Source organism: Trichoplusia ni, chromosome 1, assembly GCF_003590095.1.
Source record: "Trichoplusia ni isolate ovarian cell line Hi5 chromosome 1, tn1, whole genome shotgun sequence".
Lineage (NCBI taxonomy): Eukaryota > Metazoa > Arthropoda > Insecta > Lepidoptera > Noctuidae > Trichoplusia > Trichoplusia ni.
Window position 1 is genome coordinate 1,270,530 of NC_039478.1, and position 20,915 is coordinate 1,291,444.

General features: G+C 33.9%; 1 protein-coding gene across 3 annotated transcripts in view; it reads right to left on the reverse strand.

The window, feature by feature from the left end:
• The window catches only part of LOC113502126 (bestrophin-4), a 41,718-nt gene that overhangs the window by 5,088 nt on the left and 15,715 nt on the right, over window positions 1-20,915 (reverse strand). Inside the window, exon 3 of one of the 3 annotated variants that reach the window (XM_026883635.1) lies at window positions 9,779-9,950. In XM_026883635.1, the coding sequence (XP_026739436.1) occupies window positions 9,779-9,950 (172 nt within the window). The other 2 variants (XM_026883549.1, XM_026883726.1) reach the window with 2 other exon arrangements.

The window sequence follows — 20,915 nt, forward strand, 5'->3', positions numbered from 1 at the left end:
AATCACTCACGCAAATATATATTTCGTAATCAATGAACATTTTCTTGTAAACAAACAATAGCAATAAGAATCGGATACATTAATAGAGTGTCCGCAGGTCCTCGCCTACTGTGGCCGGGGGATCTATACGCGAATCCTGACGTCCGATTTTCTACCGCTGTGATTGTGACTGTGACTGTGATGTGTGAGGCTTTCCGCCTAGCTTAGCCTATTCAAAGAGGAGGTGACTACTACACTCCATCTCGCCGATCGTCTATACAAGAGCACAGCGTTGTTCAGTTGTACCGTAGACTAACCCAACATTTTTTACTTATTCTCAAAATTAATAATAATTGATCAAATCTTTTTCTGTAATTGGCAAATCAGTATCTACTCTTGATTCTCAAATAGCATAACCTAATCTCAACGTAATGAATCCTTAATTCTTCAAAAAAAATTTTTTTTCAATGCTGCTTTTCAGATAGCTGATTGATTGCAGGGTCTGGTTAGTGTACTGTGATAGCCCTTGATAACTTCACATCGGGCAAGTATTGGAGAATGTTATTCATGGCAGTAAATGTATACATTGATAGCCTCGGAATAGAGATTATTAAATTAGTTTTAGTATATAGTATGTACAATTTATGTCTAGAGTATCTATGCGTACCCCAAATTTTATTATTACATATCTGTCTGCAAGTCTTGCGCTAGTTTGTAAGCAAGCCTCAAGCCTTCAAGAAGTAGGAGAGAGAAGAAGTTACTAAACCTACGATAGGTTTAGAAGAACAGTGTTCTGAAAATTTATAACGGGGTTCCGAACTATCAAGATAAAATAGAATTTTGTATTCTATTGTTGTAAAAGTGACTGAAGCGAAATAGAAATATAGCCGTGATATTAAACAGCTTGGAATTTCCTCAGAAATTGTTCTATTAAATACAAATACATCAAGCAAGATTGACAAGCGTGTTCAGCGACATTCTTTACGACGTACAATTAAAGAAACTCCTCTTTAGGTCGACATTTTCCATTTCAATATTACATTACTAACCAACATACCTACAGACTGTAAGCTAACATGAAACATCTTTACCTAGCCCGAGTGCACGCGAACTAATTCCACACTACAATGACAAGTGGAAAACATTTATTGTATATTTTATGGCATATTGAGAGTCGTTTGTGTACTTCATCAATAAACTATGATGTTTAGTTATTAACGTAACGTCAAATAACTGTCAGATTTGCAAAGATGCAATTTATAAACATCTTTATTACAGTAAAGCCAGTAAATCTAACGATATTTAATCATAAACTTATAAATCTTTTTCTTACTACTACAGTACGGCGGTTAAAGTGAGTAGTTTGGTTTCCAATAGCAATTTATCTAGTACGATTCGGTCTTTATTTTAAATGCTCGTTTTGAATGTTAATTTAAGATCAAATTCAATAAAAACAACGCCAAAGTTCAGTATTATTTACCATGTATTATGATGTGGCCAGGGTACAATATGTGTATCATTATCGGTTGTAAAAACAAATTATTATGATACGTAATACGTTTATAATACACTGACTTGCCTACGCAATACACGAACCATAAAATCACGTACTGAACATAAAAAGCGGTCGTCAGTATTCAACAATGAATATTAAATTGAGCGCAAATGTTAAAAACTCAAACGCCACTATCAATAATTTTCTTTGTAGGTGTGTAGCGAAGGCATATCGAATCCTTTCTATACTGGTTTATCGTCCATCACACATTCGTTGCGGCATAGCATAGCGTGCGCACTGCCTATCGATCGATACTCGCCGATACAATTCAACATTTTACATTAAGAACTACCGCCGCCTACGCAACATAAACATTATTTACACCGAAGGTCCTGATATAAAATCTGCCAATCAACTGTTAATTAAATCTGAATAATTAAAGTGATTATGTTTTATATCTTCATAGCCTCCATGATTAATAGATTTCTCAGTGATTTGACTTCGGGCTGACTACATAAATTACGCTTTAGATCAAACTATTGATGGAAATAATTATGAAGATTAATAACGACATAACTAGCAAAAACTGATAGCGTTTGCAAAATAAATGTTTGATTAAAGAACAACAGATAAGACTGGTACAGAAGTAGTAGGTATGGTTGATAATTTAATGGTAACAAAAAAAGAAAATTGCACTGCGAAAAAAAAAATCTGACATCTGAATGAAGTTTGGTTAAAACGTCACCCGTTCAAGGTCACGTGATGTGAGGCTATTGAATGTATTTTGCGTGCATTTGTGAGGTCACTGTACATTTACACAGATGGTTATTACTTTGTGTTTCGCGGTAGATCGGAATCGGCCCTGTTTCGTTCCCTCGGAAATAGAAGAAAGTTTAAGGAGGTTTTAATCAAACCGCCATTTATTCTAAGATTCTTATTACTTTGCCAATTTGTATGCTATGTTTTCTTCTTCGGTTGAAAAGCTGTAGTGTAGATTGTAACAAAACAACAGCAATTATTAATTGAAAAGGTAAAATTAGTAGATATTTAAAGGACGTCGAAATAATTAAATTGGTATTCGTTAAACGACGATTCTTGGCGATTATGCTATTACTTATTAGCGACACGAACTCTCGTGCTGTCAAAGTCATAGTTTACAGACAAAAATAATCGGATTATGATCGAAGATTATGCTTTATCGAGAATATCAGTGACCTAGAATTCTATTAACTATCTAGAGCTAGCTAACATAATCACCCGGTAGTTAAAATGTAGGTTCTGTTTTCGTATTCCAAAATATTTCAAAACAAGAACTCGAGTCACGTGTTGTTTTCTCGTGAAAGACCGACATGCAGAAGGCACTTACTTGTACAGCCTGAAGCATGGAATAAAATATGTTACGCGTTATCCGACACGCACTTGACGATTATGTTTCTTTTATAAAGTACATATATTGTGTTTAAACAGGCTTGTAGCTGACAAAATTAATTTTATTCTGTAAAAATACAAACAATGGAACACAGTTCAATATTAAAATTAAATCGTTTCTTGAATTTAATACGCTGGCTCCGGTGTTAACAAAATAAGGACAAGTCGTGATTTAAACGTAGATTCGTCTGCAATACAAAAGAATACAGTGAGATTAAGTACACGGTTTCTGTTACCGAGGAATTTCGAAGCCTTAGCAAAATGGCTTCGCAAGTTTTGGGATTGATAACTCACTATATGACTTTAATTGACTATAGTATACATGCGTATAAGATATACGATGATAATTAAAATAACGAGGATTATAATTATGCTTGCGGCGACAAAAACGATAGCTGTTATACACACAAGCAAGATACCATCGTCTAAGCCCGGAAACGAAACAAACAATTACAAACAACATAAGGATACACAATTGCTACTTTGTGCAAAAGCTGACCATGTATTGGTTGTTGTCGAAAGTACAATAATACGGCAGGCAGACAACACGATTCAATCGTTACGGTCACACTGTTGTGGACGGATGTTTGGTACCCAAGATTCATTGTTTCTCTTTGAGCGTGTAAATACCACAGATATTTATCAACTACGCCTCACAATGATATAACCTTAGTGCGTCTTCCACGCCGCGGTAATTAAAAAATAATATTAAATACTAACGCAAATAACGGAGGCTTGAGGACGTCTGAGGTTGTCGTTCGCTGATACTCAATCCTTGTACAGTCAGCATCGAATTTAAATGTGCAGACATTTTAGAAAGAGAAAAACAATGGGATATTAATGTTCAGCTAGATTTTAAAATCATTCTATTTGCAGTTTCAAAACTGAGTTTTTAAATTATTGTTTACTGCGAACTTTTGTTGCTGTTTGTACTAGTACAGTGTGTATTATTACGCACTCACATGTATTGCTAACTAACTATTGAGTCGTACACACTGACAAGCTAATGATGCTGCAAAGAAAACATCTTTAGAAGAATCATTAATTTGATCACAATCATTAATGTCACTTATAGTAATTGTGTGTTTAGGTCAGAGTTTATTTGTAAAGCTATAAGTCATGTCTGATCAACAGTGATTGCAGTGGAGATGGATAAGAAGAATAAAAACTGCTTGGAGCTCTTAAATTATGGTATAAGGTGCCATGTAACCGGAGGAAGGTTATTATTTTATTTCTTTCTTTAAACCATCTTATTTTTAATGTGTTTTTTGTAATATTTTGTATCTTCATAAGTTATAAAATACATAAATAAGCTCTAAAGTTTGAATGAAGCAAGAAAGTGTTTTAGTCCTTTTATTGCACCCCTAAGTCTTCTCTTATAATAGAAGTTCCATGGGCAATTTTCGCTATTTTTAAAACCTTTCTTGTACATTGACTTGTCGAGCAAGGCTGGCAGCAAGCTCTTTAGCTAAGGTAAAGCAGAACATCGATTTTGTTATAAATACCTCTCTCCCGGAGGAAATTATTACCTATCGGATGGAAGTTTATGTCTAGTTATCTTCGTTCGTCAAACTGATCCTAAATACATCCCAGAGGAAGAAAGTACTGTATGAAATATTATCACGATACTACCCAAGAGTGTGAGTTACTAAGTGTAAAATATTTTCAAACTTCTTTCCAATTCTTCACGTAAGAGTTAGGTAGAATAGTGATTAGTTCAATCTCTTAGAGAGAGCCGTGATCCAGAAAATGGTTTCAATGTTCATTAATTTTAGTTATGTTTCCCGATCCGATTTAATAGGTATGGACCATAAGATGTTAAACTCATCTTTATATATAGTGCAACATAATTTCTCCGGTTACTTAGATAAAACACTATTAAAGCGAAATCAAAGTATACGAACACTTTGTGTAAGATAAGGATGGCGATATTTTATATCTAACTTCAACTTGCATAATAATATGCGCTCACTGTGTATGTACCTTTAGCTATTTTATTAGCTTTGTTCAGAATTTTCCGATGCTTTATGCGGTCGATCTTCACGTGAGCCATACAAATCGATCATACACTTCACTTGTTTTGGAAAAATTACGCCTCTGAACTATAATGCGTGTTCTTACTGTAACTGGAGTTAAACTACTTCTAGTACCGTTTTTTATATCTGGCGTGTGACTGGTAAAAGCTTTATTCTGGCACTAAGAAAATTTAAATATCTCTGTACTGTGAAAAACAATCATCAGTAAGTGTGCCAATAGAATACATATGGTGATGGCGTTTTGGAGGGGCAGGGAAAATTATAAAATGTAGTTCTGTACCTTAAAGAGAATGGCAACGTTATGGCAGGAACCAAAAAACTAAGTTCTATTATAAATACTGATTTTCTTCTCCGGTGACATAAGGATGTGTGCAATAATTACGTTTTCAATTTTGGGCTTCAAAACGATTGTTAAATTATTATTAGACAAAGGTGTAGGGTGGTAGGGACTAGTAGGGAGGTAGGGTGTAATGCCATGTAGGTACTTAATGAATTCTTTGTTTTGAATAAGAAGGTACATAAGAGTAAGAATAAAGATGACATTTTGACATTTGACATTTTGAAAGCGGAGAGCTTGTAATAGTGGTCGATATTACATGTGGCATAGTCAGGATGGTAAGAATTTTTATATTAAGTAGCTGCTCCTATGTGGATTGTGGATTCATAGCGAAAGACGTTAATTATTGGAAATCTTTAAGGAGGCATTCGTCCTCAGACTTAACTAGCAGTTGCTCACTTCTTCAACCGCTTGGATCACAATCTTGCAAAAGCAATACTCTCTTTTAACGTAGTCGGATAAAAGTAGTATTTGTTTCAATTGAAAGTGTCAGCAACCATATAACATTATATTTACCGAAATCGGTCCAGCCGTTCAAGCGTGAAGGGTTAACAAACATAAACTCATACAAAACACCACCACCACATAATATTAGTATATTTTGTACGAGTTTAAGTAGTGAAGTATCAGTAGAGTGCGGTATCACAACGGAACTTGGTTCGCGACTCTGGACTTGATTCATTGCGCATGTCGACATCAAATGTCAATGTCACGTGCATATATGTAAGTTGGCGAACTGTGACATGTGTTACTTGTGCATAAAAATAATTGTATATTATCTGAGCATACAGCTTAACACGGCTGTAGGCAGTATAGCTAAGCTGGGTCATTTTGTATTCTTAGACTTAACTATTTCTAACTTACGTATCTAATCCTCGTATTGCGGGCGGTTTCAAGAACATTTAAGTAACAATAAGTGGTCTTAAAGGGGATAGAACACGAGGCTATTCGCGAAGTCATTAAAAAAAATTAAAATGTAATTCATTAAGTCTTTAAAAATGGAAATCCTATCTAAGTTTCACAGGTATAACCCATATTTTAATTTTGTGATTCGGTCACCTTAATTATACAGGTGAAAGTTGTTGTAGTTGTTCGGAACTAAAGGTAGCCTAACACATAACTTTTTCTCTAGATTGATTTTATTCCTCTAGGAAGACTAAGGAACATTATGTAGGTAAACCGTGAATAATAACCGCCGAGCTAACCTCTTTAAAAGCAAATGAAGAATCAGCTGTTTTAGTGGTATAAAACTATTTCTGCACATTAGGCAATTATATTGCTTTCTAAACACGATTCAATTGATACAATGACGTAAAACACGTACTTCACAAATAACTAAATAAGTGAAACTGAATGAGGAAACGGAAGTCGTATAAATGAGGTGATATAAATAGGAAATGTGCGTAATCAAATTAATTGTAAGTATTTTGCTTAGAATTTGCGAAGCAAGCGTTTGAGCAACCTTACAAACATCTCATTGTACGTCTGTACTTTTAATTGGCTGTTCTCGGCAAACTAGAGTATTTATGTCCTTTTGAGGTTTTGAGAATTATAAATATACTGTTGTTATATTTTATGATTACATCATGAAATCCGACTAAACATTATTTTCACATTTTGACAAAAGATTTAACACCGTCTTCTGCAACCGTAAATACTCCTCTTTGTGTAAAAGAAATGTTCATAATTAACTGTGCAACTTACTTTTCAAACAATACTGTTAAAATATAGGTATAACGTGCAGCCAAAAATATATACGGTAAACTGAAAACAATCTTTTGTCATATCGTCCTCGGCTACACACCGCTTTGTTTTAAATACAATGTACATTTTGTTCAATAAAAGCTATTGAGAAGAAACTTAACAATAAATACTACACTGAGTTATTATTCAACTTTATGGCACATCACGCATAATTACCTAAAATATAAGTGATAGCGCATATCTTAATTTGCAATATAAATTGCGCTTACGCGAATATACTCGCATGTGTACACAGCCTTACAGTGCAAAGTAGCATTGTGGTCAAGGTTAGGACATTAGCGAATAAAAATACAGACACGAACCTTAGTCGCTAAGTATCCAATTAAAATGCTTTGTCATAAATAGGAACAATTGGAAATTAATAAGTAGCGAAGATGGCTATACAAGGGTGGTCCTAACGATTGCAATGAGGTTGTAACTACTTAGTTTGATTTATTAATTTATTGTTATTATGTTGGTAACATACTCAAGAACATGGCTGCCGTTGTTGAATGTTCCGAATATAAAACATCATTTAATTCGTTTTTTAATTTTCTGAACTTGTTAATGGCAATGGCATTTGAAGATTGTCGCAAACGTTGGATTTTATACGGCAATGGTGTATGTATATAATAGTTCTAAATTTTTACTAATATTCATAAGCACGTATATTTTGCGAAGTCACGTAGAAACTAATAGGAATGCTTGTCTCAAACAAATCACGCGCTTTAGTTGATCGGATTACGATTAATTAAAGGTTATTTAATTCTGACCTCGAAATTTTAAACAAGGATACTTTCCATATGAATAGTGTTTTGATGAATTAAACGAGGACGCCGTTTATTTTAATAATATTGAACTCGCGAATGGAGGGCGAGAAGAACGGTAGTTATAAATTGACATGGTAGCATCAAGTCCTGACTTATAAGCCTCTGTTATTATTAAAGCAGTTTGTTTATTATTATGTATTATAAATACTTATAATTTATCCGTCACTCCTTTCCTCAACTCTATATCTCATTTTTGGTTGTGTAGTTTGCCCAAAACAAAATGCCATCATCAATCATCTTTAGCTTTATCTCCTACTCTAAAAGTGATTTTACATTCTGAGTTCCTCTACCTAAATATAATGCATAAAAACAAAACATAACTCCGACCATTTACCCAATAAACATGTATAACGGTCAAACAGCACGCACAGTAACTGCGAATCGCTACAATTGGTACTAAAATGAGTTTGATTATGAAATACGTGTATTAGAACAATGGTATTTGTCGCATGGCAGGTGTTATTGTGGGAGGCACTTCCTCTAAACGCTCAGCTCTTGTGGTCTACACCGAATATGGTTGTATTCATAACTTTTAGATAACTTTTTTGTTTAAATAACTGTTAGGCAAATTTTTTATTGTGTTTGATGAAAATACGGGAAATTAGTGAAAAACTATGCGAAGCTACATAAACCGTTTCGCAATGATATAATTATTATTATCACCTTTTAAAGCAAGTGTCTTTAAGACTATAGTCTACCTCTTCCATTCGTTTCAATTGTTTATATTTTTCTATCGAGACGCGCTTTGCGAAAGGCTCTCTAAAAGACCACGACGAGATATTGTGGAAAATATTAAATTAACGCGTAGCGAGCTCGGCGTGGTTTATTGCAAGCAGTTGGTCGTAAAATCACCAACACTTGTGCTTAACCATGCGTCAGACTCATTGATTGTACACAAGCTAGCTATACACACACATACACAAGGCAACAACACAATTCAAAAACATTTAATTAACTCCATTTTGAACAACATTACCTTATGGTAGCTTCCCGAGTGACCTCAACGCTACTGGCAATATCAGCGTAATGTGGACACCTAAAATAACAACTGGAAGACTTCAAACAGTTCTCATAATATAATTCGCGGAGCGCTCAATAAACATAACAATATCGTAAAATCATATTCATAATTCCCAAGGCATTTCGCATAAATTCAGTAACAAAAGGTTTTATGGTTAGCGACGAAACGAAACGTGTTATCATGCTAGTCATAGTCGGTTGTTACGTTGTTACAGAGCTCGGGCGAAACTGTACTTAATCAATGTTTCAACATAGCGAAATGTATGAGGAAACCACTGACTCAGATCCGTGGAGTCCGTGGTACGGGGCAACAAATGGACTAAAACATGCACTTCGATTAATTTTATAAGTCTTAAGAGATCTTGTATAAACATGGACAATGATTTTACCCTACCTTTAGCTTGGCTTCGAGAGATTCCACTTCTATAGCCAATAAGTTATCTTATTTAATTAGCAATGAATATGGTACCTATAATTTATGGTACAATATTAAATATTCAGTACCTATGTATATTGGGTTTTGTGATCAACTATACACGCAGTGAACGTCTTATAATTCTCTTGTAAACAGTTGTTTATTGAAAAGGTTTTATGCGAATTAACCAGCCAGTCTCATCGCCTGATGTATACAAAGTAAAGGATTTTTACTGAAAGTATGACATCTTACCGCATTGCCTACAAATCGAGCATTCGTTTTTTTAAACAGAAACGAAACCAAATCAAGCACGTTATCAAATCAAAGTTATGTAAACACGTACAGAAATTCGCTTTTCTCGCAACTCAATCGCGCGGTGTAGCACGTAAGTCATAACGTACATTTCGCAGGTGCAGAATGTTACCAGAATATTACGGATGACGATGATAGCCGTGAGTAAATAATAAATTGAATACTTGTCTTTACTTTACTAACCGCTCCAGGGATTCCCGCTGAGATGAAGAGGGCGAGGGTGTCGGGCCACGGCAGCAGCTTGTACTGTTCCCACCACCTCTTCACGACCAGACTCACGTAGAAGCCGAGCACGAACGACATGGGTATCGACTCGCTCTGTGCCCCGAAATACTGACGGACTTTCTCGAATATCCTGAGGACAAAAGAAATTCTTACATTAGTTTTGTAGCTCTCGAAACTAGAAAAAAACCCGTATCATGTTGGGTTCAGTGTAGATAACTAAATTTGGTGTTTAGATGAATCCGGTGAAATTAAAAGCCATCCCCTGATAAGGTTAAGAAAGGACTATTCAGGAGTGGAGCAATCACGACATGAGTTGTTAATTAAGCTTAAGACTTATATCTCACATATCTGGTAATTAAGCTTTCACGGATGAGTTGTAATTACTGCATCTCCTATTAACTTGATTGTTTTTTTTTCATTGTAATCATTGTGCAGGTTTTTTTTTACAAATTTAGGTTTCCTGGATTTATAAAGTATTAACTTGTCATCGTCTCTTCATGGAGGCTATTAAAATACTTAGAAGCACGCTATAATATATATTGTACTCTTAACATTATGTCAGCTATTGCTGGGTTTATGCCTCTCCTTCTTTCCCAAAATTTGCTGTCATACAACTTTAATGATGCGCAATTAAGAACATTCTGTTAAACGGCAAAGTTTGATCAAAAATAATCGACACATCGAAAATAGAAAATAGTGTTCTTGAGATCGCATGTAAATATAGACTGGTATCGACCTTACAAGACAATTTAAGAGGTTAATCTGTGAACGACACCGCATCAACATTTTGATAGGAAATAATTATGCTAAGTACGAATCTGCGCTGCGTCGGCTCCCACAGTGACCCCGTCACGTTTGCCAAAACCTTCGCAAGTGAGATAGCACGGATTAACAAAGAATGAGTGAAGGTTGACAAACAAATGTTAGACGGAAGTAAATCTCCTATTGATGGACCATAACTGATATACGGAAAATACCCATGAGAATGTTTTAGACTAAACTCTAAATGTATCTTTATAGCAGTTTAAGGCAACCAAATCGTGTTGTTTATGAAGGCTCCTATAATTATACCGGATGTAATAATACGCTAATCATTTTAATGTACACGCTCTCTATGTTTTGCAAGACTCTTGCGTTTTTAAGACTACGACACGTGTTAGCATACCAATCGTTAGCAGTTGCCGTTTACTTTGTCGGAGGATCTTTTCGGTAGCATACGAAACAATGAAACAAAATCGGTTTAGTCGATCCAGAGATGAACTAACTATACGACATTGCAAACTTAACCTCTTTTAATTACTATGTACCTTGTCGTAGATTTATTAAGATCAAGTGAAGAGATACGAATTTGTTGTTCGTGATTATAATTGTCTTGAAGTTTGCGTCAATCATTTTGTGCAACAATTTGCACGCTTCACAAGCAAACCCGGTAGGTCATGAGGAAAATTATTATCCTCGCAATAAGCAGCACGTTGCAACAGAGTAGAATGAGTACGTGAAGCGTTTTAATTCAAAGCTAGATTATACGATAAATGAATGATAATTCATAACTCTTCCGTGTACATACTGGGTATATGTTTTAATATTTGATGTGAAACGGAAACATCTTGTACTATGAGAGTCCTCCGATACAAAACTATCTTATGATGGTGGTACGCTAGAGTCTTGTCACCAAATGTAAATGTTCGCTGTTCTGTTTGAGCGCTTACCTGTAATAAGTTCGTTTTTTTTGTAAAATCGAACGTCACGTATCCCACTTAATAATAGGATCGTGATGAAGTGATTTATTCTGTTACAGTTGTAACACCACTCTTTGTTTATAAGGTTAAAATGAAACAAAATTTATTGTGTTTTGCAAAACGACCCTCAGTAAAAACCATAAGTATTATCAAGAACTTGGATCTTGACAAATCTATGAGTAAGAACGTCATTTGTATAAGTATTAATAGAATCGCTCTAGTATTGCAAACCAGACCGGTCATAAGGTTTCGTTGGTTTAAGAACTGTTAACGACTTGCGTAAAATACAAACTTTTTATTTACGCAAACATAAACTTTTAATTAGTGAAGGATTATAATAGAGGGGAAAAACGAGACCGAATTAGAAGGAGTCGCGTTGTTGAGAAACTGCTTTCCTATAGGAAAGTTGTGGCCTATAGGCCTCTGGCTCCAATATCAGCTCAGTTAAGAACTTATTGCATTGTAACTGACAAGAATCCGTCTCAATCTGATTTAATAAAAGCATCATCAAGCAATTTGTACAATACAGGTTAAGCAAAATCTGAAAACGTCCCTCAATAATGTCTTCTATTACCTAATACATAATTAAAATAAAACAAATCACGACTACAATAACTCAGATTAAAGGAACAAATAAACTGAATGAGAAATGATATTAGCATAGGTACTGGCTTTAGCGCGTGCAAATGGGAGCAGCAAAATAAAAATCACTTTAATCTGATCAGAAATTTCTAAAATAAATATAATTAATCAAGTAGGTACATATGACGTACAAAAAGTCATATTGCTGCTTTGATTGCCTTAGGATCGAACCTGAAGCTCGTGCTTTCAAATTCATACAAAGATCCGATAGACCAACATGACATTTTGGACGTCCGCTTACTCCATACCAACTATTACCAACATCATGAAAATAGGACCAGCACTTTGAGCTCACCATTGCAAAACAGTCATACATACAGTCATACATTCTTTTACATTTATAGTAAGTATTTACTAAGTAAACCGACATTTTAAACGTTAGGTCAAAACTACAAAACATAGAGTCATACTCAAAGCAAATAATGTTGCTTCTTTACGATATATTCTCACGATGTTCAGCTAGCCTTCGTCTCTTTGACAATGGCATTTTAATAATATTTTTAATTCCTGCCTGTTAAGTATGGGCATAAATCTAAGGTTACATACAATTCCTGGACTTTGCGAAATACAAGAGTTTTTAAGTAATAAGTAGTAGAAATATTATTTCTTGGAAATGATGTTAAAATCTATACACGGATTACAAATTAAAAAAAATAGTAAAAGTAGAAAAATACTTTAGAATGACAAATAATCTATATAATCTACTAGCTGTTGCCAGCGACTTCGTTCCCGTGGGTAGAAGATATATGTATGTTATGATTTATACCTGCCCTGTTTTTTCACATTTTCCATTGTACCTATCTTCGCTCCTATTAGTCGCAGCGTGATGGTTTATAGCCTAAAGCCTTCCTCGATGAATGGTCTATTCAACACAAAAATAATTTTTCAATTTGGACCAGTAGTTCCTGAGATTAGCGCGTTCAAACAAACAAACTCTTCAACTTTATATATTAGTATAGAGTATAGATATAGAAGTATAGATTTTGGACCATTGTATTCGTTGAAAAGTTTTTTCCTCGTTAACATTGCCACCGGGTAAGTACTGTTGAACAAGGAACTTAAGGTATTTTGAGAAAACCGGATGACTGTTATATCTAATTGTTGTGTTTATTTAAAAAATGATTACATGCAGTACAGGCAAATAGCTTGAAGAACGCTAACTGTGACTCAACAAAAATCCCTAGATCTTCTTAGTATTGACTTGAATTAATTCAAAGGCGATATTAGTGGGGTATAAAAACTAATGGTTAAATGGGACTTAAGACTGTCTCCCCCTTTATATTTACATTATTATATTTCAGTAGCTGTTGCCCGCGACTTCGTCCGCGTGGTTAGAAGATATAAGTTATAATTTATACCTGCCTTCTATCTATCCTTTAGAATTCAGTCAGCGTTTGCAATGTAAGCGTAAAAAATGTGTTTTTTTACGACCTCACATTAGAAACCTCAAAAATTGTAGCCTATGTGTTATTCTGATGTATAAGCTATATTGTGGTAGAGTTTCATTCAAATCCATTCAGTAGTTTTTACGTGAAAGAGTAACAAACATCCATACTTACAAACTTTCGCCTTTATAATAGTAGTAGGATAGTTTTCAAGCAAAGAACAACGATGGACTTAGTCCTATTATACCTATGTACGATTTTATGCTTAAGTTGCGTCATAAAAGTAATTGCAAATATTAAGTACAATTTCATTAACTGTTATAGATTTGACATTTTGACTCATATTTGTAAGTGCTCCTGGGAAAATGATTAAGGATTTTGGCATTCTCCTTTCTTAATTAAATTGATGGTAACTATTATCTAATAGTTTCTTAACATTAAAGATTAACTTCACTTCTCATTTTTGAATAATTTCTACAGTATTTGTAAAATTTAATTTACTTTTGCAGGATAGTTTATTCTGGAATGTTTTATTTCACAAAGTTGTATGTTGCTTCATCTTTCTCCATTTTAAAATGCATAAACAATTGAAAATCATATTCGAAACACTTTCGATTTAAAAATGTCGTTTAGATTTCACACTATACATTGTCAAATATTGTATCTACTTAAAATGCAAGAAATTAATTAACGACATACTAATGGAAAAAATATGAGCAATGAAATACGAACAGTTTTTTCAATACAAATAAAAAAATCTATTCAAGCTTCTAAAGTCGATATAAAACCTATAACATACTACACGTTACATTAACATTATTGAGAGAACATCCTTGAGAACCAGTCTGACTGCTATGACATTAATATTTCAATATTATACGGCTACGAAAGTAAATTTAGTGCCGAGATACAGAATGACAGCTCAAAGGAAGAAAATAAAGTAACGGTATTTGCAGCTCAAATTAAAAATCGAATGGTGATCGATTACGTAACTATATATTTGAAAAAAGAAATAATATCTGTTTATGTTATTCGAGTTCAGTCATAACGTTTGATATCGATTGAATGTTCTTCACGCATATTATCAATGTAATAAAAATCGATTAAATCAGGTTCGTATTTTTACTAATAAGGAAGCTGTTACAAGGACAAGTTGAGTGGCACTGGGCAAGCACTAACAATTAATACTTTGCAATCGTATTGTGTTTAGAACGCTTTTTTTAATGAAGTTCTCAATCCCATTACAATTTATAAGCAAGTGTTTTAACCCAGAGACAGGAACCCGGTCCAATAGAAACGAAATAATTTATAAATGTATTTTTTGTTAATATTCACGCGATGTATTTAATTTTACTAGTAGTTAATGAATTTTTGTCTTTATTATTTGAAAACGGTGTACACCTATGTATTAATCGGGAGCTTTCGACTATTTCGGACCCAACGGAAGTCCTTCATTATAAACTGGGGGCCGACTGTCACGTCTTAAAGTGAGATGCCACTATACAGCGTGTATTGCGCTGTCACGCTTCCAAGACCATAATATTATTACTGTGGTAGACCCTGTGACGTAGCGGCAGGGTCACGAGTCGAACTGGCCACCCGATAATTTAGCGTGACTAAAATATTGTTCATCTTTTCATTATTTAAAGTAACTTCGAAAAGGAATACCGTTTTATCACTTGAAGACTTTTTGGTTTGAGCCTATCCACTTCATTTAAAAGTTAAACAGTTGTATGATATTATTTGTATCTAATGGATTACGGAACCGGAAAGAAACCGATTTTAAATAATAACAGGTTAAAGATTTTGTAGGAATTGACAAGCTTTGGGACAAATAATTCCAAGTGATTTAAGTCCTTAATTCGATTGGTTTAGAATTCAATTTATTTGTTGAAACAATTAGGAATGTTTGATAATATTTCGGTCAGCTCTCGTTGCGATATTAGTCTCTGTAACTGTACTCTGGCACATGGATACAGTGATGACGAAGAAATTGTTGATGTACCTACATGACAACCAACAGAGAGCGGTGACCTTGCTTCCATCGTAAAACAATTCCACGAAATGTGTTTATTAATTCAATTATATTGAGTAATAAATAAATTCCATTGAACATTTTTCAATGAAATTGAATTAATTCGATTTTTCTTAAACTGGCAAGATTTTTTTTCTTAAACGCAGCTTGTATTTGTATACGCTGAATTCGAATTGGTACTTTGCATTGTCTCTCGAAATATGTACGATACACTAGACTAAGATCTGAAGGTAGAACGGAGAACACAAACAATAACACTAAGCGGATCTTACCAAGTACGTGAAACACACGTATTTGTGATAAACAAGATTTTAGACGAGGCTTAAGTCATTGAAACGACCTTCCCAGATGCATTACGGAAATTATGTAAGTACTAAGAATCTCGGTAACAATGCATGAACAACACTCGAGTTTCTCAAACTGCGTAACACGCTATTTAAATTAAAATTTTCAGTTTGCTGCAAACGGCTTTCGCTACCTACACAAACTCAACTAAAAAGTCACTTAATAATGACATAACAATGAAATTAAATTAAAAACTTAAATTACTTCTCCTTAAAGATTACTGCGCAGTAAATCAGGATTCTCATGTTAAATTCATATTGAAATATTGTTTTCCTCGGCATATTTTTTGCTGTGGTTATTAACATAAATGATAATCGATGATTTCCATTTTTTCTCGATTTAATCGTTTATCGATACCTGTTTGCTGAACAATGTTGAAAGAATTTAATATTTCAAAATCATAGTGTAACGTTTTACGGTAACGTTTGCGTAACAATATTATTATGTGATTAAATAAATACATATCTGTAAATCCAATGTACGTGTGTATGCCACTGAACAGCTCCTAAACGGCTGGACCAATTTGAATGTTTTTAAGCGTTGAGTTAGCTCCCTGGACCGTTCAGATTCACAGAACTAAGGCCGTTGAATCAGCTTATTTAATTTTTAATTATGTGTTGAACATAGCGTTGTAATTTTATAATTGTGAAATGATTATTTACTTTCCATGAAAACATTTTTACATTCAAACTGCCTTCTCTTGAACAGCCATCTGTTAATTCCAATAATAATTAATATGTATGGCAATTTCTGTCGACATAATAAATGATATATTTCTTATTACCTACATTAAAAAACGAGTAATAAACTGTACACAATAAGAACTCTTTGAATAACATTAGTGATCTGCAGTTTATGCCAGAGTCGGTGCTCAAAAGCATCGCATTCGCAAGTTATTGAGAATTCGAATAAATTAACAAAATTACATGACGTTTACGTGTAAATAGTTATACTAATTAACAGTAAGGACGTACATTTGTATGGTAAATAAAAAATGAGTTTTTATATACTTGACATCAAATTTAAGATGGTAATAACTTGCAATAATACCGGGACAGGCTGATTTGACCGAGTGCTTCGGAATGCGCTACCATTTTATTGAACATAGATCAAGTAATTTACTTAGTGCTTGAAATCTAATGTGTATTACTTGAAAAAATTACAGTTTGTTCTCTATACGCGCCTGTTATCAAACTAATGAGCTTTTATTAGATAATAAAAGCAACAACAAAGATATAAATGGTTTATTAATGTTCAGCAAATTTGACGAGAAAAAATTAACTAGCCTTTACCTAAGTGTCCCATTGTGTTCTAATAAAATATGAGACAAATCATATTTTATTAGAAGACGAAGACAACATAATCGGGATGAAAACTATCATATATGTTAATCCTGGTTATGAACTACCTGTGTACCAAGTTTTGTCCAAATCCGTTCAGTATTTTTTGCATAACAAAGGAACATACAAACTTTCGCTTTTATAATATTAGTAGGTTACCCACCGAGTATGATAGACAATTAGATTTTCTTTGATTTGCGTCATCAATTTTCCTCAAACAAACACATGCCTAATTCTGTGTTTGTGTATTATTAGCAGTAAGCTTCACGACCGACATTTGGTCACGGCTGGCCATCATTGGAGGCTAAACTAACAGAATACATGCTTATGTCTTGGAAGTTGTAGTTTACGTAGCAAATTGGAGACGGTTATAGAAGAGAAAGATCTAGAATTGATTTTTAAAAATCCCTATCGAAATAACTGACTGGCCTGTTAATCTAGTGGTAAGTGGCCCTGACTGCTATAGTCGAGGCCGTGGGTTTGATACCCAGGGTAGGTTTAGATACCCATCGGGGCAAAGGTTTATGCCATGAGCATGATCATTTGTTCTGTTCTATTTATTTATATCTATAATGTGCATGTATTTAAAAATATACAAGTATTTCAGAATGAAATGGAAATTGACTAAGAAATAAGAAAATGACTTCAGATTGACTCCTTGTGTAGAAAATATTAATAGATGCAGTAAATAATTATGAACATTAAATATAATTATAATTGCTGCTATTTCAAATTACTTTGTTTATTAGTTTTACGTTCAACTGGATTCTACATAATTGTAGTAACATTATAGGATTAAAAAAAGACCAAATATATCTTCCTTTTTAATCAATAAATATCTCATTTTTTATTTATATCTACTATCTAACCTAATCACCTAAATATTAGAAAAAAAAAAAACGAAACAGTCAAGGTCATACAAAAAAAAATCTTAAACACAATTTTGATCAATATTAAGAGTATTATTCATACTGTGAACACACAGGTCTTTCTTCAAAGAGGTTATGACTATGAGTAAGCTTCGCCGCATACTTCCTCGTATTCATTTTACATACAGTATACACTGAGCGAACTTAACCATTGTCCTTCGTTCGTATCAACAGTGGTATATACATACATACACATTATACATATGCAGTACATTGTACCTACATCGATGGTTCATTCACAGGACTCCATTGAACTGCAGACAGTACATTCGACTTATTACTGTTTATTATCTACTTGTATGTATGCGTTCTATTAATCCATCTAAAGTGAGGTTAGGAATTTTCGATGTTGATAATTTTCATACAAACATTTCGTGTTTGGAAATACTCGTAACTGGCTTGTTTGAAATGAGCCGATAGCAAAATACGCAGAGAATAGACAATCCTAGAATATGACTTGGCATGATGTCCAAACTCAATATAATAGATACTTTTTTGGAAGGATGTATGAAAGGTCTAAAGATTAAAAGGGGAAACAATTGTAGACACTGTCGGGAAAACTAGGGGAGAAAATGATTAAAAAAAATTCATTATCTAAAGAAAGTAACTAGCTAGGTACATATATAAATAATTTCATTTTTTCACTATCTGTCTCGGTTCACGGAAATGTTGCCATATAAAAGAGTTCAACCGAATTTATATTGTTGAAAAAGCACTTCATAGGAATAAAAAAAAGTAGACTCTCAGACCTACCTACCCAATAAGCAAATGCGAGTTGAGGATTTAAGATATCAATATGGAATCCAGATCACGATGCTTTCCTTCACCACTTTATCAGTGGTGTCTCACAATAATTAAGAGAACACATGTATCTTTCAAAACGTCACTTAGGTACTTTGCCTGCGTTCAGATAAAACCTGCAACTCCTGCATATAACCGCAAGCCCATCACGACGGACGACAAACATACAAATATTATCCACTTAAGGTACTTTCTAAACATTTCTGCAAGATAAAACAAATTGATTCCCAAACATCAATCTGACGTAAAACTGATAGCAATGAAATTTATATGACGACAGTATCTCATAGCATTCGAGTATCAGATTGCCTACTGACATACGATTACCATTTGAATTTGTAATAAGAAGCTTAAGGGTCTGTCTTGAGGTCTTGTTAGCTAGTAAATCTTATCAAAGAGCGGGATAACCACGAACTGTAGTTATCATATGAAAGCTGCTTATTGACTAGATAAATGTTTATACTAGTGAAATCTTCGTTTGTAAGGTACCTTGTATAAATGTATATGTATATTTTATAGAAGAGTTACGATTACGACTATCCTACTGAAATTATAAACGCGAAAGTTTGTATGTGTGGATGCTTGTGCCTTTTTCACGCAAAAACCACTGACTGGATTTAGACAAAACTAAATATAGTTTATATCCTGATTTCATGTTCATGATCACTTTTGATTTGTAGCGGCGGCCCGCGGGTAGCAGCTAGTCTAGTCTTATATTAACTTCGTTCTCTTTTTGGTGAAAAACTAAAAAAAAAAGGTTACCTGGATGCAGTGTCATGTGCTAAAGCCATTTAAATTAAGTTCCAAAATCTTATAAATTCACTGTATTTGTGTGCTGTAAATAATTGTTTTCACAAATTTTATTTTCACCATACAGTCTATAAAATACACGGCAGTTCTTACTCAATCGGGATGATTAGAACGATTTGGCTTTTAAACAAGGTATTGCTTCTAAAAGATATAACAACTGACTACTCTTCACTCTGTTACTAGCTAGACATATTTCTAACCATCCTTTGCTCCATTTCTTTTCAGGCTTTAAAAAGGTTTCTATTTCTTCATAACTAACCCGCTTTTAACGACTGCCACTTCAAAAGGCTGGGGTAAGCTACATTGCTTTAAGCATCCATACTTTATTCGACTAGCTTATTGCTCTAGAGGATAGTGGCCTAGACTGCTAAATCAAAGGTCGTGGGTTCGATCCTTACCTAGGTCAAATGTGTGGGATGAACACAATCATTTATCACATAAATATATCGTTTTTTTTTAATATATTACCTATTTATAAGTTTCAGACAAGAAATTGTGGTATATTATTTTGTATTAATGTGTATTAGATCTATTCGAGGTCATTTATGGATAATTATGCAGATTTTCCCATCGCCTAATGCGAAAACCTTGTTATATAGACAGTATCGTCAGTCATGCGGGCACTGTGCATAAATATTTTGAACGTATATTCCGCGCTTATCTGTTCTTTGTACTAGAAGTGTAACTAGATTTATGTAGGACATGAACTGACAAGTGACTTTCTAAAGGATAGGCTGAAACTTAGACTAAACAAATGATTCACGCATTTATAGTTTAGAATTCGTAGTTACTAATACAGTGGTCTCTCTTCAAGAAGTGGAGAATGATGTTTGGGTTCAAAAATTTTTCAAAAGAATATTTTATAAAATTAATTCCATACCAACAATTTGTCATTATAGCTCAAACAGAAATACATGTTCTGTGAAATCTTCAACTGTTAAGCTGTCAATGTTTCTGAGATACGTCCTGGGGCGGCGGTTAGAAGACGCCATTTATAAGGATCCGTTTTTAGTCTCTAGGTACGGTTAACTAAAAATCAGGAGAAACTGTCTTTACTTAAATGGACGCT